This window comes from Callithrix jacchus, chromosome 20 (assembly GCF_049354715.1).
Source record: "Callithrix jacchus isolate 240 chromosome 20, calJac240_pri, whole genome shotgun sequence".
Lineage (NCBI taxonomy): Eukaryota > Metazoa > Chordata > Mammalia > Primates > Cebidae > Callithrix > Callithrix jacchus.
This window is the reverse complement of record NC_133521.1, coordinates 46697416-46721408: the sequence shown is the minus strand read 5'-3', so window position 1 is coordinate 46721408 and position 23993 is coordinate 46697416. Positions and strand designations below refer to the sequence as shown.

Below are 23993 nucleotides of genomic sequence, written 5' to 3'. Positions count from 1 at the left end.
GGGACCCCCAGCTAGGAGCATTTTCCCTCTCTGGCCGAGGAAACAGGAAGGAGGCCAGGAACTGCACAGCAGAGCCCAGGACACCTGTGGGGTCCAGAGTCCAGAAAGGAACTGGGAGGGGGCGGCAGAGGCAAGGGGTGGGGGGAGACGGGTGTTGAGGCCTGGGCCCCACCACTTGTTCTGTGATCTCCAGCAGGGCCCCTTACCTCCCTGAAGCAGCGTTTACTCATCTGTAAGACGGGATTCATGTTGGCACCAACTGCTTAGGGTGGGAGGTTCCAACAAGAAGGCTGGGAGAGACGCAGGCACTGTGCAGCCACCGCCGTGTGTCTTTCCTTCTGTCTCTCTCGGAGGCCAGGCGGGCCACCTGGAGAAGAGAAGCTGGGAGAGCATCGGGCCCTGGCTCCCCTTACGTCCAGGAGGACAGGGCAAGCCGGCTCCTGTCCCACTGCAACGTGGTGGTGGCTCTGCCCAGGGCGAGCGCTGGCCTGGAAACCCAGGCCCAGGCCCGAGGCTGGTTCCCTTCCCCAGAGCAGCCGTTCCTGCCAGGCCCTTTCCCCTGCAGAAGCCAAGAAAAGAAAGCTCTCAGCGGACTCCTGAAGGCTCGGCCACGCCCCTCAGTCACAGCCCCGAGACCCTGTAGTTCTGGCTCTGAGCTGGGCAGGTGCCGCCAGAGGGCAGACCTGGGCCCTGGTGGAGAAGAGGCGCGGTATAGGTGAGCCACCAGCGATGTCTGCAGCAGCGGACGGCGCATTACCCAGAAAAGGAAACTGAGGCAGGGCGTGGGGGCAGCAGAGCTCAGGTCCAGGCTTTCACCCAGGTCCAGAGTTCTGCTGCTTTGCGGCAGAGGGAGCAGGCGAGGCAAGGCTGCTGGGGGGTCCGAGCACTGGTTGTGGTGAGGGCGGTGGGGGGTGAGGGAGGTGGGGGGTGAGGGAGGTGGGGGGTGAGGGCGGTGGGGGGTGAGGGCCGTGGGGGGTGAGGGCGGTGGGGGGTGAGGGCCGTGGGGGGTGAGGGCGGTGGGGGGTGAGGGATGTGGGGGGTGAGGGCCGTGGGGGGTGAGGGCGGTGGGGGGTGAGGGATGTGGGGGGTGAGGGCCGTGGGGGGTGAGGGAGGTGGGGGGTGAGGGAGGTGGGGGGTGAGGGCGGTGGGGGGTGAGGGCCGTGGGGGGTGAGGGAGGTGGGGGGTGAGGGCGGTGGGGGGTGAGGGAGGTGGGGGGTGAGGGCGGTGGGGGGTGAGGGCCGTGGGGGGTGAGGGAGGTGGGGGGTGAGGGCGGTGGGGGGTGAGGGCCGTGGGGGGTGAGGGCGGTGGGGGGTGAGGGATGTGGGGGGTGAGGGCGGTGGGGGGTGAGGGCCGTGGGGGGTGAGGGAGGTGGGGGGTGAGGGCGGTGGGGGTGAGGGCAGTTCGGGGTGAGGGCAGCGGGAGGTTAGGGTGATGCCGGGTAAGAGCGGTGTCGGTGGGGGGTCAGGGCTGCAGTGGGGGATGAGGGTGGTGGTGGAGGGTGGGGGCAGTGGAAGCTGAGGGTAGCGGGCAGTTAGGGAGATGCTGGGTGAGGGCAGTGGCAGAGGGGTGTGACGGTGGCAGTGGGGGGTGAGGCCTGTCCCCCTTGCTGCACCGAGGGCCCCTGGCACACCTTGGAAGGCTCCCCTCCCACCAGCCAGCAGCGCCCTTAGGGGTGCCTGGCTATCCCTGATTGACGTATCAGGGCCCACATGCGGCTCTGCTCAGCCTGGGGCATGGACTCATGGCAGACAGGGGAGGAGTCTGGGTAAAGAGGCCCCCAAACTGCCTGCATTGGGGAGAGAACCTAGCTGCTGGCAGGATGTGTGGCTGGCAGACAGGGGCTGCAGGGAGGTCCCCCTACTGCATCTGGAGCTCAGGCCTCCCAGAGCCAGACTCCAGTCGGTGAGAGTCAAGCCCTGAGACCTTGCTCCATTCCCGGGCAGACCCTCCCACTGTGACCCACTTACAGGTGTCCTTCAAGGCACAGCTTAAACCTCGCCTCCTGCTGGGGCCGCTGTAAAAAAGGACCATGGGCTCGGTGGCTTTTACACAACAGACCTCTCCCTCTCACAGTTCTGGAGGAGGCTGCAGTCCAAGATCAAGGTGCTGGCATGGCTGGGTTCTGTGGAGGGCCTGTTTCCAAGCTGCAGATGGCTGACCTCTCATGTGTTCTCATATGAGGAAAAGAGGGCTGGTAGCTCTCTGAGTTCCCTTTCATGAGGGGCGCGGTCTCATTCTCGAGGGTCCACCCTCATACTGAATCACCTGCTGAAGGCCCCACCTAATGCCATCACACTGGGGAAAAGGTTTTCAATATCTGAATCTGATGGTGGTGGTGGTGATGGTGGTGGAGGACAGAAACATGGAGCCCACTGCACCTCCCGTATAATCCAGCTCCTCCAGAGGGGCTGCGCTCTGTTCTCTGAGCTCAGTCACTTTCCCCAGGTTCATGAGAAACTTCGTGAGAGCAGCGCGGCTTCACAGGGCTGGGTGGTGCAGAGCCTGCGGACACGGGCCGTGAACATGGGCTCTGACCAGCATGTGTAGCCCTGAGCCCCTGCTCTGCCACTTACTGGCTGTGTGATCTGGAGCAAGCCACTCTCTCTGCTTCACTGTCCTCACTTGCAAATGGATATGGTCATTGGCTTATCGTGATAATTAAATGAGTTAACATATATAAACTGCTAAGAACAATGCCACCATAATCATCACCATCACCACCGTCACCATCACTATTATCACCATCATCATCACCATTATCACCACCACCATCACCACCACCATCACCATCATCACCACCATCACCATCATCACCACCATCACCACCATCACCACCACCATCACCATCATCACCACCATCACCACCATCACCATCACCATCACCACCATCATCACCACCATCACCACCATCATCACCAGCACCATCACCATCACCACCATCATCACCACCACCATCACCATCACCACCATCATCACTACCATCACCACCATCACCACCACCATCACCATCATCACCACCATCACCACCACCATCACCATCATCACCATCACCACCACCACCACCATCACCATCATCACCATCATCACCACCATCACCACCATCACCACCATCACCACCATCACCATCACCACCATCATAACCATCATCACCATCACCACCACCATCACCATCATCACCACCATCACCACCATCACCACCACCATCACCATCATCACCATCACCACCACCACCACCATCACCATCATCACCACCATCATCACCAGCACCATCACCACCACCATCACCATCATCACCACCATCACCACCATCACCACCACCATCACCATCATCACCATCACCACCACCACCACCATCACCATCATCACCACCATCACCACCATCATCACCAGCACCATCACCATCACCACCATCATCACCACCACCATCACCATCATCACCATCATCACTACCATCACCACCATCACCACCACCATCACCATCATCACCACCATCACCACCACCATCACCATCATCACCATCACCACCACCATCACCAACATCACCACCATCACCACCATCACCACCATCACCACCATCACCATCACCATCACCACCATCATCACCATCATCACCATCACCACCACCATCACCATCATCACCACCATCACCACCATCACCACCACCATCACCATCATCACCATCACCACCACCACCACCATCACCATCATCACCACCATCACCACCATCACCACCATCACCATCACCATCACCACCATCATCACCATCATCACCATCACCACCACCATCACCATCATCACCACCATCACCACCATCACCACCACCATCACCATCATCACCATCACCACCACCACCACCACCACCACCATCACCACCATCACCACCATCACCACCATCACCACCATCACCACCACCACCATCACCATCACCACCATCATCACCATCACCACCACCATCACCATCACCACCACCATCACCATCATCACCACCATCACCACCATCACCACCACCACCATCACCATCACCACCACCATCACCATCACCACCACCATCACCATCACCACCACCACCATCACCATCACCATCACCACCATCACCATCATCACCACCACCATCACCATCACCACCATCACCATCATCACTACCATCACCACCACCACCATCACCATCACCATCATCACCATCATCGCCACCATCATCACCACCATCACCACCATCATCACCACCATCACCACCACCATCACCATTACCACCACCATCACCACCACCATCACCACCACCATCACCATCACCACCACCATCACCACCACCACCATCACCATCATCGCCACCATCATCACCACCATCACCACCATCATCACCACCACCATCATCACCACCATCACCACCACCATCACCATCACCATCATCACCACCATCACCACCATCATCACCACCATCACCACCACCATCACCACCACCATCATCACCACCATCACCACCACCATCACCATCACCATTATCACCACCACCATCACCACCACCATCACCATCACCACCATCACCATCACCACCATCACCATCACCATCATCACCACCACCATCACCACCATCACCACCACCATCACCACCATCACCATCATCACCATCACCATCATCACCATCACCACCATCACCATCACCACCATCACCATCACCATCATCACCACCATCACCATCACCATCATCACCACCATCACCATCATCACCACCATCACCACCATCACCACCATCATCACCACCCTCATCACTATCACCACCACCACCACCATCATCACCACCACCATCACCACCATCACCACCACCATCACCATCACCATCATCACCACCACCATCACCACCATCATCACCACCCTCATCACTATCACCACCACCACCACCATCATCACCACCATCAGTACCATCTTTACCATCACCATCATCATCATCACCATCCTGGTTGAATTTCCAGCTCCTTCTCTACTAGCTGCGTGGCTTCAGGTGGGCCACTGAAACTTTCAGTGCCTTGGTTTCCTCCTCTGTAGGTGAAGGTGACAGTGCTTCCATTCCCAGGAACCTTTGAGGATTACAGTGGCTAACCTGTGCCCATGATGTGACAGTGTGCATGGGTTGTCACTTTGTTGTGCCAGGAATATGCACAGAGTGTCACGTCATTTGGCCTTCTCTAGGACCCGGGGGTGGAAGGATTCCTATCTCTATTCTATGGATGGAGAAACAGGCTTGAGTAATGCAGGATTCTGCCAAGGCCTCAGAGCAGTGAGTGGAGGAGCTGGGAGAATGCCCAGAACTACCTGTGGCTGGACTCTGCCCCTTCCTGACTCTCTTTTTGGGGAACCCACCCTCCCTATCAGCAATTTTCACTGCGAAGCACACAGCTGTGCTGCTGGGACAGGTGTGGCTGGCACTTGGCTCCAGAACTTCCCCAGCTTCCGGGGGGCTGTCGAGTGTGGCAGCTACAGCTGAGAGTCCCTGAGCAAGCTGAGTTGAGACAGAGGCCACCGACCCCTTTCAGGGGCTCCTGTGGGGCCTGGCACTGGGGAACTGTCCTGGTCAGCCAGAACCTGGGCCAGTGGTTCCTGTGTGGGAAAGGGGGTAACTGCAGCCTCCAGCCCTGGAGAGGGGGGGCTCCTGAGGGAGCCCCCTGCAGGGAGATTAGGGGCAGGACGGCTGCCACCAGGCCCAGCTGCTCTGGGCAACACGTTTTGTAAGCAAGAGTCCAGGAACAGGACGTGTGAGCTGGTGCACAGATGTGGCACACCCGGATGGGTACCTGGGCAGCTGTGGTGTCTGCCCAGCCAGCCCCTGGGGACCCTGCAGTGGCTCTTCCCTCCCCCACATCTTGTTTTAGCCACAACACTCACCAGGATCCTCCCTGCAAAAAGACTAGAAAAAATTCTCACTGAATGTGACCCTCCCTGGGCCACTCTCTCCATGTCCTCACCGGCTGTGTTACCTCCACTCTACAGAAGGGGACACTGAGGCTCAGAGAGGTCCGGCAGCTTGCCCAGGCCACACAGCAAGTCCTCAGCGGGACAGGGCCAGCCTCTGCTCCCAGAGTGTCTGTCCAGAATTTGGGCAGCCACGGAACACCGCTCTGCCAATGTTTCTGGAAGGCAGTGATGAGGCAGCAGGCCTGTGCCCGCACCATGGGCGGCGGGAGGAGAAGAGCCATAGGTCTTGGGGTCAGGCTGGGCTGCACCCACTCCCGAGTGTGAACCTACCCCGGCCTCCCTGCTGCCTCCCCTCCCTGATTCGCAGTGAATTCTGCAAACATTTCCTGCTCACCTGGGTAATGAGCACTGCAAGGGAAAATGACCAGGGGCTTAGGTGGGCGGGGACAGCAATCCACAGTCGCCTGCAGAGGCAGAAGCCAGGTGCATGGGCTGCCGTTGGGTGGGCGGGGACAGAGAGGCCATTCCGGAGGAATTTCTAGCTGGCGGGGAAGCCCTGGCCTGTCTGGAGACGGCTCACAGCCTGTCCAGCCAGGGTCACAGGGACCAGGAGAGGGACCTGGATTCCAGGCTCAGGCCCACAGTGTTCAAGAGGTCACCCTGCTCTCAGGCCTCAGTTCACTTATGTTGAAATGTGGTGGCCGGGTGTGGCAGCTCCCGCCTGTAATCCCAGCACTTTGGGAGGCTGAGGCAGGTAGGTCACAAGGTCAGGAGTTCGAGACCACCCTGGCCAACACAGTGAAACCCCGTCTCTACTAAAACAATAAAAAAATTAGCCGAGCCTGGCAGTGTGCGCCTGTAACCCCAGCTACTCAGGAGACTGAGGCAGGAGAATTGCTTGAACCTGGAAGGTGGAGATTGCAGTGAGCTGAGATCGCGCCACTGCATAGCAGTCCGGGTGACAGTGTCAGACTCTGTCCCCCCCCAAAAAAAGAAAGAAAAGAAAAGTGGGGTTGGATGAAATTTGCTCTTTACGCTTCTCAACACGCGTCACACGTATCTCTAACCATCCCTCCTCCCTGTTGCCAACCTTTTTTTTAATGTTCAATATTCGATTATTCCAAACAGCACTGGCCAGGAATACTCAACGGAGCAGGTGGAGTTGGGGGATCTGGGGAAAGGGGTTTTTCTCAGCCACCTGCCACGGCAGCCGGGGAGCAGCCCACAGAACCACGATTCTCTGGGGAACCCAGCTTGAGAATGTTGGGGCTGGGCAGGAGCGGGGAGACCCGTCCAGCGCCCGGGACCTGTGCTCTGAGGCTGGAGTCCTGCCTTGGCACTCAGTGCAGAATGCGGCCACCGGAGCCCTCTCAGAGAAGGCGTGGGCGCTGGATCGTGGTGTCTGCAGGGCCTGCCCGGCTTCTCAGGCGGGGCTCTGAGCCCCTAACTGTGCTGGGGCAGAGGCCCCAACGCCCCTTCCCAACCTGCGTTTCACAGATCACCAGCCTGGGAGAGGTCCCGAGAAAGGAGCGTTCCGTGTCTGACTGTTTGGGGAACGCCGAACACTGTAGCCTCCCCTCCCCACTCCTTGGGGTCCATCGTGTGTGTGGGCGGATGTGTCACGTGTGTGGGCGTGCCTCGTCTGTGTGGGCGTGTCTGTCGTGTGTGGGGGCGTGTCTGCCGTGCTTGGGTGGATGTGTCATGTGTGTGGGAGTCTGTCATGAGTGTGGGTGGATGCGTCGTGTGTGGGCGTGTCCGTCGTGTGTGGGCGTGTCTGTCGTGTGTGGGCGGACATGTCGTGTGTGAGTGTACGCGTCATGTGGGTGGGTGGGTCCGTTGTGTGTGGGCGTGTCTGTTGTGTGTGTGGGCGGGCCCGTAATGTGTGTGGGCGTGTCTGTCATGTGTGTGGGTGGGTCTGTCATGTATGTGGACGTCTGTCATGCCTGGGCGGGTCTGTCGTGTGTGTGTGGGTCTGTCGTGTGTGTGGGCGGGCCCGTCATGTGTGTGTGTGGGTCCCGTGGACAGAAACCCATCACTGTGCTTGACCCAGATTCCTGGACATGTCTGACTTGAGTCCCTGGTGTAGACGATGGGCTGAGGCAGTGGAGACCACCAAGCTCTCAGCTCCGGGGCCCCCCTCACTCCCTCCCCGTCTCGCCTCCACTCTGGCCCCTCTGGACCTGACTTTCCCTCTCCCTGCAGGCCAGGCGTGCTCACCACCCTCCCGAAACTGCATGCCGAGGCCCTGCTGAGCTAAGCTCTGCTGCCGCCGTCCAAAACACTTAATCCTTCTCAGAGCACGGCCCACATTCTCGTCGTCACTCAGGCTGGACCGCAACGGGGCCGCAACCTCCGACCCAGGTTCAAGCAAGAGTAGCCGGAATTACAGATGCTCCACCATGACTATTTTTCTTTTCTTTCTTTCTTTTTTTTTTTTTAAAGATGGGGTTTAACCATGTTGGCCAGGCTGGTCTTGAACTCCTGACCTCAGCCTCAGGTGATCCACCCACCTCGGCCTCCCAAAGTCCTAGGATTACAGGCGTGAGCCATCACGCCCGGCGCACCATGCCTATTTTTTTTTTCTTTTAAGTAAAGATGGGGTTTCTGTGTTGCCCAGGCTGGTCTTGAACTCCTGGGCTCAAGAGATCCTCCCACCTCAGCCTCCCAAAGTGCTGGGGTGACAGGTGTGAGCCACGTGCCCACACATTTTCATTTTCTGTAGGCCCTGCAGGTGATATAGCTGGCCCGTCTCTGTGCCTCAGTTTCCTCTTCTGCAAAGGGGAGGGGTTAGTGAAAAGGACAGCTGCCTCTCAGGGTGCTGAGTGAAGACTCACTGAGTGCTGAGAACAGTGGCCTTGCCACCAGACCCTGCTCAGGGCAGCCATGCTCCTGAGAGGCCTCATGAGATCAGAGGGGCGGAAACCACGCGGAAGCCCACCCCTCGTGGCCAGCCCAACACTCCCTCTGATTAGCCGAAGAACTGCTTCCTCCTGTGGCCGGCGGCATGTGGGCAGGGTGGGGGGTCTCTCCCTCACCCCCAAAGGTCTAGCCCATCTCTACTCTGAGGAGGGTACCCACTGCCCACCCCAGGTGCCTGGGCTGCCTGGAAGAAGACGGGTTCCCATGCCACCCTGGAAACATTTGCGGGGTGGGCCCACCCGGCCCTCACCTGCCGCGCCAGGCGCAGACCAAGTGATTTCACTTCCCTGTCCCTGGGTGGGTGGCGGAATGTTCCGACACCCACACACCGCACACTTCCGCTCGGGGCAGCTGGGCAGGGCGGCCTCTGAGAACCTGAGCCCCTCCAATTCTAAGGAGCACGGCCAGGGCCCAGCTCTGGCATCTGGGGACGGCTGGGGACAGCGCCTCAGCTCTGACGGCCTAGGCTGCCGCTGAGCCCCGGGGGGAGGCCCCCAGAGTAAAGGACACTCCACAGCCCTCCTCACCTCCTCACCTCCTCGCCACATGCTTGGGTGGTGAGCTGGCCCCGGGAGCTCCGGGCCCTGATCTGTGACACCCTCCTTGGGCCACGAGACGGGGAAGGGTTGTGATTTGCAGAGCAGGCGGTGCCTCTGAACACACACACCTTCCAGGCCATGGTGGGTGGGGAGAGGCAGGACGCTTCGAGAAGTAAGGGCCTGGCCTGAGGCGGCGTCCTTTGCAGGATGGCCCTGGTGGTCCCTGCAGCCTCATGTCTCCCTCCTGTGCCGGACGGAGGGCCATGTGGGAATGAGGGAAACCCTCCTGTGGGTGCAGGGCCAGGGTCCCAGTGGGATGGCTTTGGCTCTGCTGGGGCCGCTCTGCGGGACCCGGAGAGGGGACTTGGAGAGGGAGCTCTGGAGCCACAGCATCTAGACTGAGTTTTGCTCACATTGGAAGGTTTGTGAAGCCTGGAGGTCAGGGGACAGGCGAGGCTGCAGGACACACCTGCGTGGTGAAATCTCTTCTTGAGCCACTGCAAGGCCTTGTCAGAGGGAGTTCACTCTTGGCAGAGAGAAAGGAGAAACATCTCACACGCCTGGCGGGGGAGGAACGGGAGTGAGAAGCTCTGCCCACCCATCCCACGAGGAGACTGAGGTCCAGAGAGGAACCCGGGCAGCCAGCGGGCAGCAGTCTGGCCTCCAGCGCTGTGATGCTCCCCTTAAGGGGCCATGCTGTCCCACAGGGCACCCTGGACAGCAGCTGCTGGCCACTCCCCACCCCCACCCCTGCAGGAAGCAGAGTCCAGTGTCGAGCCAGGGCTGATCTCGTGGGGCACGGGACTGCGTGGAGCTGAGAACACGGCCACGGCCCCCGGCTCCTGTAGCCCAGAGGCGAGACCCAGGCCGAGGCGGGGGAGGCTCCTCTGTGCCCCTCCCCCCAGGTCACTCCCTGAGCCCGCCACGCTCCCGGGTCAGAGTTGAGGCTCTTGGACAACCTCCTTTCCTGGAAGCCAAGAGTGCCCCTGGGTTACGTGGCACAGCCTGCCTGGCAGGTGGGCCAGGGTGGGGATGGTCACGCGCTCAGCAGGCCAGCCCACGTTTCCGGGCCAAGCAGCTGGGAAACTCCCGGGGCCGGGCCCTCCCCGCCCAGTCTCCCTTCCTCCTTCTCAGGGCTGGCCTGGCTGGACCACACCTGGGCCGTGGCCACCAGCACCCCTTTTCTCAGCCTGTTTCTGCTCGGGCCTCCTGGGACACTCCAGCACCCCAAGACATGAGTGAGGGCCCCAGTGCAGAAGCCCTGGGAAGCATCAGCCCTTCCTCCTGGTGCAGAGGGGAGACAGAACCCCCCTGCGGAGGACGCCTGCTCAGCCCCACAGTTGGGTCAGGTTTTGGCAGCTGGGAGGCTGGATAAGGCCAGGGCACCAGGCCCTTGGGCAGCCCAGTGGGCACAGCCCAGAAGAGGGGGGCATATGGCTGCATCCTCCTCATGCCCCTGGGGCCTTCCCTCCCTTGGCTGGGCTTCCTTGCTGCAATCAAAGAGCTCCCAGCATCTCCAGCCCCCAGGCCAGGGGACCAGGACCCCACCCCCGTGTATCCCCCAGAAACTGAAGGATGCTCTGGAAGGGGGCTGGACTTAGACTTCTTGCCCCCCAGGCAGGCGTGAGGCTCCTCAGAAGCCTGGCAGGGTTTCCAGGGCTGGGCCGCTCCGAGCTCATCTGCACGGAGTCCGGACCAGAGAGGGAGACATGGCCAGGGAAGAAGAGAGAGGGCAGAAAGGGGTGCTGGAGTGAGGGTAGAAAGCGGGAGGCCAGAGCAGTAAGGGTAGAAAGTGGGGGGCCAGGGTGGGGGGCAGGTGGGGCCAGCCCAGGAGGCATGTGCGACCCATCTCTCCTCCTAGCTGGGGGTTCTGCTTTGTTCTTGGATCAGCTCACACTCCCGGGAGCAGCCAGGCTGCCAGGGTTGAAGGTGACCACAGATTCCAGCAGGTTCCCTAGGCCCAGAATCCCCCATCTGGGACGGGCCTGGAGCGTGGCCACCACCCTAAGCCCCCAAACATACTCATCCAGCCACCCTTGAGGGTGGGGCCCAGGTAGAGAGGGGCTCCCTGCTCTCTTGGGGGCCCCGTGTTTTTGTGGGGGCACCCAAAACCCAGCGATTTTTCAGCTTCTCTCTAGGCCTTGTGCGGTGCATACCTGCAGGAGCCCCATGGAGCCCTCCTGCCCCACCTCTCCCCAGCTCCCACAGACCTCACTCCCTCCCTCCCACTGCAGCCCTGCAGCCACCATGGCTGCCTGGCTCCATCACCCTCCTCTGGTCAGACTCCATCCTTGTCCACAGCCCGTCCTTCTGGGCTCTGGGACCCTGCTCGGTCTGCTCCATGCCCCTCAATCGTGGGGTGTCTCACACGCTCCTAAGGTTCTCACGACCTCTGTGGGGCTGCCTGGTCCCAGATGCCCACCCCCGCCAGGAGACCCCGAAAATCCTCCACCTCCCCTTCTGTGGGTCCTCATCAGCTTGGGGTCCTCAGGCCGGGTTGCCACGTTCCTGTCACCCTGCCCTTCCTCAATCCGAGCCGGACACAGCCATGCCCCACGGGCTGCCCTGCTCTGCCTGCCCCACCCTGCTGTCTCCCTGGCGATTGAAGCTTTGGAGTGCCATGGCCGGGCCCCTGGAGGCCTAGGCTGGAGTCGCTCAACAGTCCCTCCCCCAAAACTGCCAGATTCCCAGGGGAGCAACAAGGCCCCTGTGTGGGCATGGGTGAGGGACAAGGGGAGGGGCCACCTTTGCCAAGAATCTCCCATCCGCCCTGGGGCTTCACGCTCCTCACTGTGAAGGTGGAGGCTGGAGGTCAGCGTTTCCACAGAGCCCAGCACCCCTTCGCCCTCTGGGTAACCAGACCTTGAAAATCATCAGGAACCTTCCCGGGTGCGGTGGCCTCGGCTGTTAGCGCAGGGCCCTGGCGAGAGGATGCTGGCCAGTGTGGCCGGGTCTCAGCCTCTGGCCCATGGGGGCCGGGTACTGGCTAAGGGAGCTGCTCCCAGCTGCTGTTCTACTTCTTTATATTTTTCTATCATAAAGTATTTTTTCTCCTCTTAAAACTTCTCCCCAGGTGGGAGAAGGAGGTGGCTCCTGTGCTTCATTTGGGGTGTGCATAGGTGAAGACGGAGCCAGCACCCCTGGGGCAGGTGAGACCAGGACCGGGAAGGCCACGGGGCAGGCAGGAGCAAGCACCCGTTGGGTGCTCCAAGGTGAGCACATGGAGGGTCGGTGGCTGCTGGTCCTGGGAGCCGGTATGGAGCAGAGCCCACGGGAAAGAGTGGAGCCCTCCGGGAGAGTGCGGACCCCAGCGGGAAAGTGTGGACCCCAGTGGGAAGTCAGTGCCACACTCTGGGAAATCAGGACTGCGCCACACACCGGGAGGGACATCAGGGCTGTGCCACGCATGGTTCAGATGCTTCCAGTGTCCACTGGGTGCCCTGTCCACTCCAGGAGAAGGTGGGAGCTCAGGGGCACCCTCAGCAAGGTGCTGTGTCCACACCCGGGGGTGGCTTCTGATGGAGGAGGGGAGAACCCCAGGAAGAAGGAAAGGCCCCAAGGCCCATTACGCGGCCACCCAGCTAGACTGAGGTACAGGGCAGGGGGTGCGTGTGGCGGACGTGGAGCTCGGATTTCATCCTGTAGATTCGACTGTGCAGCGGGCCTGTGCATGCCCGAGAGTCAGCCTGGGATCCCTAACGCATGCGTGCCGAAGTCCTGAAAGCGGTGGAAGCAACTGAACCTTTCCTGGCATCGCAGGAGGCAGCAGGAGGAATCCTCACACTGACGGGCAGAGATCCCAAAGTTCCGTCCTCACTGTGATGTGGGCAGGGGACAGGGTGCAAGTCCCACCAACAATTCCAAAACAAAGCCTCACACGCAAACCGAAAGCACGTCAATCCGCTGAGCCTTAGTTTTCTTTCTTTTTTTTTTTTTTTGAGACGGAGTTTCGCTCTTGTTACCCAGGCTGGAGTGCAATGGTGCGATCCCGGCTCACCACAACCTCCGCCTCCTGGGTTCAGGCAATTCTCCTGCCTCAGCCTCCTGAGTAACTGGGATTACAGGCACGCGCCACCGTGCCCAGCTAATTTTTTGTATTTTTAGTAGAGACGGGGATTCACCATGTTGACCAGGATGGTCTCGATCTCTTGACCTCGTGATCCACCCGCCTTGGCCTCCCAAAGTGCTGGGATTACAGGCTTGAGCCACCGCGCCCAGCCTCGCTTTCTTTTTTTGAGACAGGGTCTCACTCGGTCGCCCCGGCTGGAGTGCAGGGATGTGATCTGGGCTCACTGCAGCCTCGAACTCCCAGGCTCCAGCCATTCTCACACCTCAGCCTCCTGAGTAGCTGAGACTAGTGTCGTGAAGCACCATGCCTGGGTATTTTTTTGTATTTTTAGTAGACATTGGGGTCTCACCACATTGTTCAGGCTGGTCTCAAACTCCTGGGCTCAAGCGATCCACCTGCCTTGGCCTCCTACAGGCAGGTACCGCCATAGCCAGCGAGTATTCACTTTCTCAACATGCCAACGAAATGAGTGGGCCTGGGAGGTGGAGGCGGAGGCGGTAGGGTGCGGGGCAGGGGCAGTGGGGTGCGGGGCGGGGGCGGGTGGGGTGCGGGGCGGGGGCGGTGGGGTGCGGGGCGGGGGCGGTGGGGTGCGGGGCGGGGGCGGGGGCGGTGGGGTGTGGGGCGGGGGCGGTGGGGTGCGGGGCAGGGGCGGGTGGGGTGCGGGGCGGGGGCGGGTGGGGTGGCAGCGGCGGAGGCAGGCCAAGTCCTCACACAGGGGGAGGTGGTTCCTAACAGATGCCTGATCAGAGGAAGACAAGGCGAGCACTAGAAAATGCAAACAGGGTGAATAAAACGCCTCTAGCCACTAGTGAGAGGTGGAGTGAAATGTGGCACAGCCTGCGGGAGCTGGAAAACAGCAAACACACAGAGGAAACGGGACAGTTGTGGTCCTGAGATGATGGGAACGAATCCAACGCTGGTGAGAGCAGAGCGAGAAACAGGAGCGGCAGCTGTTGGCCCGCACGCTCTGAGTCAACTTTGGTGTGAGTTGTGAGATTTAGGTCAAAGTTCCTTTTTTTTTTTTTTTGGCCTCTAGAGGTCTGATTCTTCCAGCACCATTTGTTGAAAAGCTATTCATCTTCCCTTGAATTGTTTTTATACCTTTGTCAAAAATCAGGTGGGCATATTTGCGTGGGCCAGTTTCGGGGTTTTCTGTTCTGTTCCGTTGGTTGGGGGTCTACCCGGCGGCCCACATGCCACTTTCTCTATATTGTCACTACGGAGAAGGTTTGAACATCCACGCCAGCTAGAGTGATGACTCCGCTCTTTTCTCCTTCAGGATTTTTTTTTTTTTTTGAGTCTCACTCTGTTGCCCAGGCTGGGGTGCAGTGGTGCAATCTCGGCTCACTGCAACCTCCACCTCCCGTGTTCAAGCGATTCTCCTGCCTCAGCCTCCTGAGTAACTGGGATTACAGGCGTGCACCACCACGCCCAGCTAACTTTTGTATTTTTTAGTAGAGATGGGGTTTTACCACATTGGCCAGGCTGGTCTTGAACTCCTGACCTCATGATCTGCCCGCCTCAGCTTCCCGAAGTGCTGGGATGACAGGCGTGAGCCTCCGTGCTCGGTCAAGATTGTTCTAAGTATTCTAGGTCCTTTGCCTTTCCTTATACATTTTATCTTCTCAATCCCCACCCTTAATTCAAGCCCCCAGCAACCACCACTCTACTGCCAGCTTCTAAGGGGGGTTGACATCGTCAGACTCCACGAATATGTGAGATGGGTGGTGTGTGTCTTTCCACACCCATCTGATTTTACTTAGCATGACATCCTCCGGGCTCGCCCATGGTGCTGCTCCTTTTTGAGGGCTGCATAGTACTCCACTGTGTGTCCCACATTTTCTTCATCCATCCACTGACAAGCAGAAGGTCAAGGGTGGGGCCTGTCTCCACTGTCCCACCAACACCCTAACAGCCTCCCCTAGGCCACTCTCCCACTGGTCTTCCTGTTGTGGAGGCCAGGCTGCCCAGGGTGGCTGAAGCTGGAGGCAAGGTTTGGCCATCTTTGCCAGGGCTCAAGGACGCAGCTGGGGCCCCTCTTGCTGCTTCCCAGGTTCCTGCTTCAGCTTCCAGGCCTCATCTCAGGCTGGAAGGGCCGGTAGAGGCTACTAGACCAATGCTTGGATGCCCCGTAGGCCAGGAGGGACCAGGGAGGCCACAAGCTGTGGAAGAGGAGGCCTCCAGAGGGTCAAGGGATATGCCCTATGTGTCTGCCCTTGGGGCCTAGACCCCTCTGCCCGTGGCAGGAATCCAGCCTTCCCTCTGACCCTGCACCCCAGGCTTGGGGCCCAACCACCCCGTGAGACAGACAGCCCCTGGGGACCTGGGTGCCAGGGGCAGGGAGGGGCTGCCCCCCATGGACGCATACCTTTGGCAGTCCGGGTCATCTCCAGGGTGATGCTGGACACGACAGCCTTTCCCTATCCCCCCAAGTCAGGCAGGGTTCAACCAGGGTTAAGGCTAACCGGTGCTCCTGTCCACCCCCACCCCCAGCAGTGGGGGCCCTCCTGCTGGCTGCCCTGAAACCTGCGGCTTCAATCCCTCAGCGTTTCCTCACAGCAGCATCCATGCTGTTCAGGTAACTGTGGCGGGAGCACCTCTGCTGTGTGTGGAGCTGAAAGCAGCTCAGGCTTGGTGGCAGCTTGGGTTGCCAGTGGCCACTAGGTGGCCCTGGTGAAGGAGCCGAAGGAGCCAGGCAGGAAGGGCTGCTGGGGCAGGAGGGCCTAACACGGCCCCCACCATCTCAGACTGGCCTGGGAGGGGGACAGGAAGGAGGGAGGGAGGGAGGGATCTCCGCATCACCTGGGAGGGGGAGGAGGGAGGGAGGATCTCCGCATCACCTGGGAAGGGGGAAGGAGGGAGGGAGGGATCTCCGCATCCCCTGGGAGGGGGGAGGAGGGAGGGAGGGATCTCCGCATCACCTGGGAGGGGGGAGGAGGGAGGGAGGATCTCCGCATCACCTGGGATGGGGGAAGGAGGGAGGGAGGGATCTCTGCATCACCTGGGACGGGGGAGGAGGGAGGGAGGGATCTCCGCATCACCTGGGAGGGGGGAGGAGGGAGGGAGGGATTTCCGCATCACCTGGGTTGGGGGAAGGAGGGAGGGATCTCTGCATCACCGGGAGGTTAAAAGAAGGCTCTGTGCCTCCAGGGTGCTTGTTAGCTCTGCTGATTCCCGCTGAGCGACCCGATCTGAGCCTTCCCTTCTCTTCTAGATGAGCTGAGAACAGGGAGGAGGGTGCAGAGGGAGGCGGGGGTGCCGGCGCCTCTCCCGGCTCCCGCACTTCACATCACACGCCACCTACAGGGGTCACAGTGGGCCCCAGGCCTCAGGTCCAGCTAGGTAGCCATGGCGAGCCGCAGAGCCACCTTCCAGGACCCAGGAGGTGCGTCTAGGCTGAGGGGACAGCGGGGATCCCCAGCGGCGGAGCTCCTGGAACATTTTGGGGGCAGCGAGGGGGTCTGTGTGGTGGAGCACAGTGAGCCCAGGGAGGCGGCAGGGGCCCCAAAGTCAGCTGAGTAGCCCAGGCCTCTCACCTCCCGTGGGGTTAGGCCGTGCCTTCCAGGACCTCCTCCAGCCTGGGGCCTGGGCTGATGCAGAGGGAGACCCAGGGGCCTGAGGTCAGAGGCTGTGGCCTAAATTCAACCTGTGAGCAGGAGCTGCCCGGGGTGGGGTCTCGAGGGGGCGTGGCCTCAAGGATGGGAGGGCGCAAGCCCAGGGTGGGAGGGTGGGGACCTGTGAGATGGGGGCTGTTGGCCGGGGCCAAGGAGGGCCGCAGCCGCAGGGCAGAAGCCACGGGCAGGAGCTGCCACTCACTCCCTCGCTGGCGCTCCTTCAGCAGGGCACGGGGAAGAGGACCGGGCTCTTCTGGGGGGAGGGTGGCCCCAGCAGCCCCGGCCACAAAGTCTGGCTGTGCAGGGTCCAGGCATTGAGAGGCTCTCAGGGCCGAGTCTCGGGGTCAGCCCTGGAGGGTGTTAGCATCCTGGGGTGAGGCACTCCAGGGGCTCTGAAGCTCACTAAGGTTGTCTTTAGTGGGTTGGATAAAAATAGGTGACACTCGGAAGAGCAGTGCCGTGCCTGAAAATGCTGGGAAGTGGTGTCTGCCACCAGGCGACCAGCGGCCAGGGTGGCCGGTTTCAGGAGAGCAGGTTTGAGGGGGCTGGTGACCCATATGCAGTCTGTCTCCGCACGAGGACCCCGTGGGGGGAGAGGCAGGGAGTCGTCCTGGAGGGGCCCTCACTTTGCCCTCCAGCACCCGCCCGCCTTCCTCCTTCCACTGCAGCATCCATGAGTATCGGGGAGATGGGCTTGTGTTGTCTTCTCAGGTGACGAGGTGGCCATCAGGGCAGGGCAGCTGCTCCCTGGGCTCCTCCAGCCTCTTCATCCCCCTTTTGGAGGGAGCAGTCTCCTCCCCGGGGCTCAGACGCCAGCTCCACCTCAAGGTCCCCAGTCACTCCACCCGGGAAGAGGCGCTGGACACTTGATGGCCGGCTTTCCCCCCAACACCTCTCCCTGTTGCCCAGGAGCTGTCACCTGTGTCTCCAGGGTCAGCGGGGATGCAGGTAACCAACCTGGGGTTCTTCAGGCAAGGGAGGCGGCAGAGATGGTGGGGTCTGCACAGAGCAGGCGCCTGGCTGAGGCTCTGTCCCACCCCTGTCCTCAGCCTGAGGCTGACCTTGACTTTCACGTCCAATTGGGATACCCTAACCCCTCAGACATAGGTCAGGACTCTGGCAAACCCCCCGGTTGTCCCGCCAGACTCTTGGCCGGCCTTGCTGTCTCACCGACCACCATGTTGGCACAGGAGCCAGGGCTGGCACTCGATGAATAAACGCCTTTCAGGAGAAGGAACGCAGGAGGCTGGGCGCAGTCACCAAGGCAGATGGGCAGAGGCGGAGGGAGGCTGGGCAGGGGACAGGGTGGTCGGGCCACAGCGTGCCCCAGGGGACCTGGCTGGTGAAGGTGAGCCCAATCAGGAGGCATCACGACGTGACGTGGGTCTGGGTTTTCTCCTCTTCTTCCTGGTGGCTTACGTAAGAGGGAGAGCGATGGGGACGGCAGGGACGGAGCTGCAGGCTGAGGTTCAGGCGGAGCGGCTTGTCTTCTCTGTGCCCCCGCCTGCTTGGGGCATTCTTGGCTGGGTCTGCTCCTGCCAGAAGGGATGCGTGTTGCCAGGGGCGGGGGCTTGGCGTGTGTGCATGTGAGAGTATGTGTGTGTGTTTAAAATACAGAAAAACGAAGCGTGCCTATACTCTGCCTCGAGATGTTGGCCAGACTCCATCCGTGCCAAGTCCCCTCGGAGCCAGCGCCGGGGACTCCGGAGGCACCAGGAGGAGGAAGGTACGGGTGGCATTCGGTGACGATGGACGCATGCCACCGATGCATGCCAGCGGCTGCACGGGCCAAACACCCACCCACAAAACCCCCATGATGGCTGACAGCCATGGCAGGGGGCGGCCGCAGTTGGCAGAGGAACCAGGGAGGGCCAGCTGGGGCAGGTGGATCGCGCTGGCAGCAGCACAGGTAAAGGGTGCGGGCTCGAGGGCTGTGGGCACCTGGCATCTTCGCTGGGTGCCGGAGGCCAGGGTCGGATCGAAGCCTGGCTCTGGGTGGCAGGGCGTGGCAGCGCTGAGGAGGGATGAGTCCCACGGGGGGTCTGGGCCAGCCTGGTAGGTGACGCCTCCTCCTGGCTCCCCCAGCTCCGCCCTGGGGCATGTTTGCCTGGGCGTGCTCAGCCCTTGTCCTCCAGGGAGCTAGGTTGGGCGGGCTGGGTGGGGCCAGCACGGGGTGCCCGCGGGGGCTGCGTGTTGGGCTTTCCTCTGGGGTCTCACAGCTTCGTCACCTCCGCCTGATGCACTGGGGCTCCCAGGGCCAGCCCCCTAGATGCTCCCTGAATGTTGGTTGCACTCCCCAGGCGTGGGCTGGCAGGGTGGGCTGCAGGGCGGCACCTCGGGGTCCAGGGTTCCTAGGGGAGCACGTCTGCTCTCCCTACCATCTCCCCAGAGCCCCCGCCCCACCTCTTGCAGCCTGGCTCAGCGCCTCGGAGCCTGAGTGGAAGGACGGGACAGACGCCAAATGTGCGGTAGCAGGAGTGTAGGTGGCAGTGCCCCGAGCCCGGCTGCTGAGAGTGGGAAGGAGCCTGGGGTGAGGGACCCCCAGCAGCTCCAAGGCAAAGTCCTTCTGCCCTTCCCACAATCACAGGCCGGGAGAAAGAGCTGGGGGCCGTGGGAGGGGGGATTTTCACCTTCAGAAAGGTGGGCAGCCCCCAGGTGGGCTGGCGTGGAGCTGGCAGGGCTGGGAGTGTTAGCCGGGTGTCTGGCTGTGGCCCCTCAGCGTGATCCATAGCAAGCAGGATGGCAGACGCTGCCAGCTGCATCAGCTGGCAGAGGCTGGCACCAGACCCACGCCCTGGCAGGGGAACGGCACAGAGGGGCCCTGGCCACATGGGGGGATCCGTGCTGGCTGCCATCCCAGTCATTGCTCTGGGCAGCCAGTCCAGTCCCAGAAAGAAGGTTCCAACTGAGGGGGGATGGGAACACATGGGCAGGGGCTGGGGGAGAGGCAGTGGGTGGCCGGGAGGAGGCTGGGCTTAAGGACGAAAAGTCCAAGCCTGGAGCCTGGCTGGCCCACGGGAGCCTCCACCCTGAAGGGGCTAGGAGAGGACTCTGAAGTCAAGGTCGGGAGCCTGGGCTGGCCTGAGGGGCAGGGAGGACTAAGGGAGGTGGAGGAGGGCAGCAGTGGTCTGGTCCAGACGCCCAGGGGTCAGAGCAGAGGTTGGGGACACAGGGTCCTGGGGTCAGGGCAGAGGCTGGGGACACAGGGTCCTGGGGTCAGGGCAGAGGCTGGGGACACAGGGTCCTGGGGTCAGGGCAGGGGTCGGGACACAGGGTCCTTGGGTCAGGGAAGAGGTCGGGGACACAGGGTCCTGGGGTCTGAGCAGAAGTTGGGGACACAGGGTCCTGGGGTCAGGGCAGAGGCTGGGGACACAGGGTCCTGGGGTCAGGCAGAAGTTGGGGACACAGGGTCCTGGGGTCAGGGCAGAGGCTGGGGACACAGGGTCCTGGGGTCAGGCAGAAGTTGGGGACACAGGGTCCTGGGGTCAGGGCAGAGGCTGGGGACACAGGGTCCTGGGGTCAGGCAGAAGTTGGGGACACAGGGTCCTGGGGTCAGGGCAGAGGCTGGGGACACAGGGTCCTGGGGTCAGGCAGAAGTTGGGGACACAGGGTCCTGGGGTCAGGGCAGAGGCTGGGGACACAGGGTCCTGGGGTCAGGCAGAAGTTGGGGACACAGGGTCCCGGGGTCTGGGTTATGCTTCAGAACTTTGGGGCAAGGCTCAGAGCCCCACAGAGGCCCAGCCTCGGAGGTCCTGGGGGCGGGGGTGGGGCGGGGCTCCAATGATTGGCTGCCCTCAGCCTCCTTTTCCTCTTGAACCCACAGTCTCGGGAGGCTTCAGCCGGACTCCGGCCGACACTTCACGACCAGGGCTTCCCATTCCAAGTCCTGTTGTGGGGGCGATGCCCAGTGGACCTTGGCACAGTGAGCGTCCCTAACGGGTGTCTGGACACGGCCCTGCGCTCGCTGCCCTCGTCCAGCGTGGGCACAGCGGATGGACTGGGCAGGCCTCAGCATGGGTGCTGGTGGCATTAACACTCAGGCAGATGGCTCCCAGGCTCGGGGACAATAGTGTCCCTGGCCCCTCGGGCTCAGGGCAGGGCACACACATTCTAGGATTCCCAGAGGAGACTCGGGTGGGCGAGGTGCCGGCTGGAATCCTGGCCTGGGGTCTGCAATGGGGGTGGGGATGGCAGCAGCTATGGGTTCCTGGTCTCAGCCGTGAGGACAGTGGTGTGAGTGGGTGCCCCAGGCCACGGGCCTGGGTGGGAAGGGTTGGCAGGGGGCTGTCGGGGGGCAAGGAGGTCGGTCCTGCCATCACCCCCACTATGTCACCCACAGATGCCCCCGTGCAGGGATGGTCTTGGTCAGGGGAGCAGGCTGGCCGGGCCACAGCAGTAACAGTGGACGCCGGAGGGGACCGTCTGCCTGCCGCAGCCCCCCTCCCTCCGCTTCTGAATTTCACAGTCCCTGCTTCCCGAGCTGGCTCAGAGCTCCCAAGAGACTCCTGCCAGATGTTCCTGGCGGCCCCACGTCGCCTCCCTAATGAAATATTCATGGGGCCTTTCTGCCTCTTGACATAAAGGCTTCTGCAGCTCCACACACCATGGAGACGGGGCCAGCCTCCCAACAAGCCCAGGAAGGAGTGGGCACCCGGCCAGCCCCTCCCTCTGTGCCAACCCTGGGTGCCCACTCCCTGTGCGCCAACCCCAGCTGCCCACTGTGCCTCCCGAGACAGAGGCTGGGCCTCCACCTCCCTTTTGCTCTGCTAAGGGTCAGGGGTCCAGCTGCCTACACCCTCCCCTGCACAGAGGCCTCCCCGCCCCCTCTGCCTCTTGACAGCCCAGTGCCAGCTGTGTGGGCACATCAGCCCTGGGGCTGGACTCTGGAGAAAGGGCAGCCGCCACCCTGCATGGGAAGGAGCCAGGACCACCCTCACAGGCCTGGGGCAGAGAGGCTCTACCTATCTCTTCCTTCAGTACCTTGGTGGCCGACAGCTCCCTACACCACGCCAGCAAGGCTGGGCTCCTGCAGCCCACCTCACCCCTTGCTGTGTGGTGGCTGGCCTGGCCTGGTCTCGCGGTGACCTGCTGTCATCTGGCCATGCCTCTGTCCATGTGCTCATGCACCCGGTGCTGGCAGGGAGCTGGTGCCGTGCCAGGTCCAGTGCATGGAGAGCAGACTTCATGCCCAGCCCTGCGCTCCGGGAGTTCACGCAGCCCCCAGCCAGGCAGTGAGGGCGGAGGACCTCAGGCCAGGGCTGGCGAGGCCAAGAAGGATGAGGTGGACAGAAGTTTCCAGGGGCCTGGGAGCTGTGTGAGGAATGAAAAGCGGCCAGTCTGTGAGTCCCACACAGAGGTGACCTTTGAGCTCCCTCGTCTTAAAGGAGAAGGGATCCGGCCCAGGCTGAGTCCGCACCAGCCTCTGCTCAGTCCACAGGCCCTGTCTGGCTCTGCCGGGCCTCCTCAGGGCGCTGGTCTGCAGGTGGTGGCCACGGTGAGGCCCCTCTGGGTCAGAGTCTGCCCCACTCTGGGTGGCTGGCCCTGGGCTCCACTCTGGCTGTGCAGGGCCGGCCTCAGCTGGGAGGGACCCAGCGGGCTTGCTGGGGGCCATAGGGCTGCCCCAGCCTCTGTGACTCCCACGCTCTCCTTGCTCCTGGCCTCTGGGTCAAGGCTTTATGTTTACTGGGCATGTCGACCTTAACTGTCACCTGAAGTGGCAGGGAAAGTGTTACACAACCACTCACAGAGGCACCCTCAGCCTCCGCATTAGGGGAGATAGACCCGGAGAGAGACCACGTTGCTTCCCTGAGGTGACCGACTGAGCGGGTTGGGTCAGAGCCAGGAAGGAAGCTGCCACGTGTCAGTCCTGGAGCCCAGCGCCATCTCCACGGCCAGCACAAGCAGCCGGGACCGTCCCGGGAACCAGCTGCCTGCCCAGGATGTCCCAGCTCTCCTGAGCTCACTGACCAGGGATTTGGCCAGTGCCCCTCCCCCATGCGGGCAGTGGGCTGGTTTGCACAGCGGGAGGGGTGTCGGCCAGATGTCCCTCCGCCTCCCCTGGTCCGGCTGCCTTGCTCCGAGCTGCTGGCGGGATAATCAGCTCTGCCTGTGGTGGAGAAATAAAGCACATTCCACAGAACGAGTGGTGTTAATTTGCAGTCCAAGTTACCCAGCGCCTGGAGGGCAGCGCCACGGCCACGCGGAGAACCGGCGGGGGCCCCCCCTCCCCGCCCGTGCAGCCCCTCAGAGAGACAAAGCATCCCAGCCCCGGCTCCGGCACCGCGGCCCTTCAGGCGGGAGGCGGTTCCGGGAAGCGAAGCAGCAGCTGCTGGGGCCCCTCTGGCTTCCGAAGGCTCTTGCCAGAGCAATCAGTGAGCACCCGAGGTCCCACCTGACTGCCCTGCCTGGCCAGGTGTGGTGGCCTCCGGAACAGCCGCTTCCAGAACGGAGGCCACTGCCTGTCGGGCCCAGCGGCCTTGTCCCATCTCAGCTGCCGTCACCTCACCAGGCCCCCAAAGTGTGCTCCGGGGCTCACCCCGCCGTGAAGCCTGGGGTCTCACTGCTCCTCTCCCAGACGGCCACTTTTCTTCTTTACGTGAGGATCACGCTCCAGGCCTTGCTCCAAGCCCTCCCTGCCCTGGGACATCTACCCGCCTGCCTGCTGACCCCTTCTGGTACCCGCTCCTGGGCTGCTCAGAGCTGCTGCTGCCTGTTGATGAGCAGTGTGGGTGGTGCAGAGATGCAGCACCTGGGCGGTCCGTGTCCTGCCCCGGCTGCCGTCCCCGCAGTGATCAGCACCCGCCCTGTGTGTCAGGACCGAGCCGCACCTGACGTCTTCACGGGCGGCTCCAGGAGGCCCCGCAGCCCATGAGTTTCACAGCAACATCCATGCGTGCAGCTGTTGGGACTGGCACAGGCCCTCTGGACACCTTTACCTGGAAACCA

The 23993-nt window shown here is 61.8% G+C and overlaps 1 protein-coding gene across 13 annotated transcripts; it reads left to right on the top strand.

The window, feature by feature from the left end:
- Positions 1-17882: 17882 nt before the first annotated feature.
- On the top strand, positions 17883-23187 carry LOC118149700 (uncharacterized). Of its 13 annotated transcripts, XR_013530307.1 has the most exons (6): positions 17883-17996; positions 18193-18467; positions 18666-18774; positions 19461-19578; positions 20872-20970; positions 21388-23187. XR_013530307.1 is itself a non-coding variant. In XM_078357989.1 (5 exons), the coding sequence occupies exons 1-5, from the start codon at positions 17918-17920 to the stop codon at positions 21590-21592; spliced, it is 696 nt and encodes a 231-aa protein (XP_078214115.1). In that variant the 5' UTR covers positions 17883-17917; the 3' UTR covers positions 21593-23187. The 13 variants fall into 13 exon arrangements, 4 of the variants coding, with proteins under 4 accessions (XP_078214115.1, XP_035137784.3, XP_078214116.1 ...); XR_013530310.1 differs by lacking the exon at positions 18193-18467; XM_078357989.1 differs by lacking the exon at positions 19461-19578 and having other exon boundaries at positions 18193-18396.
- The last annotated feature ends 806 nt before the right edge of the window (positions 23188-23993 follow it).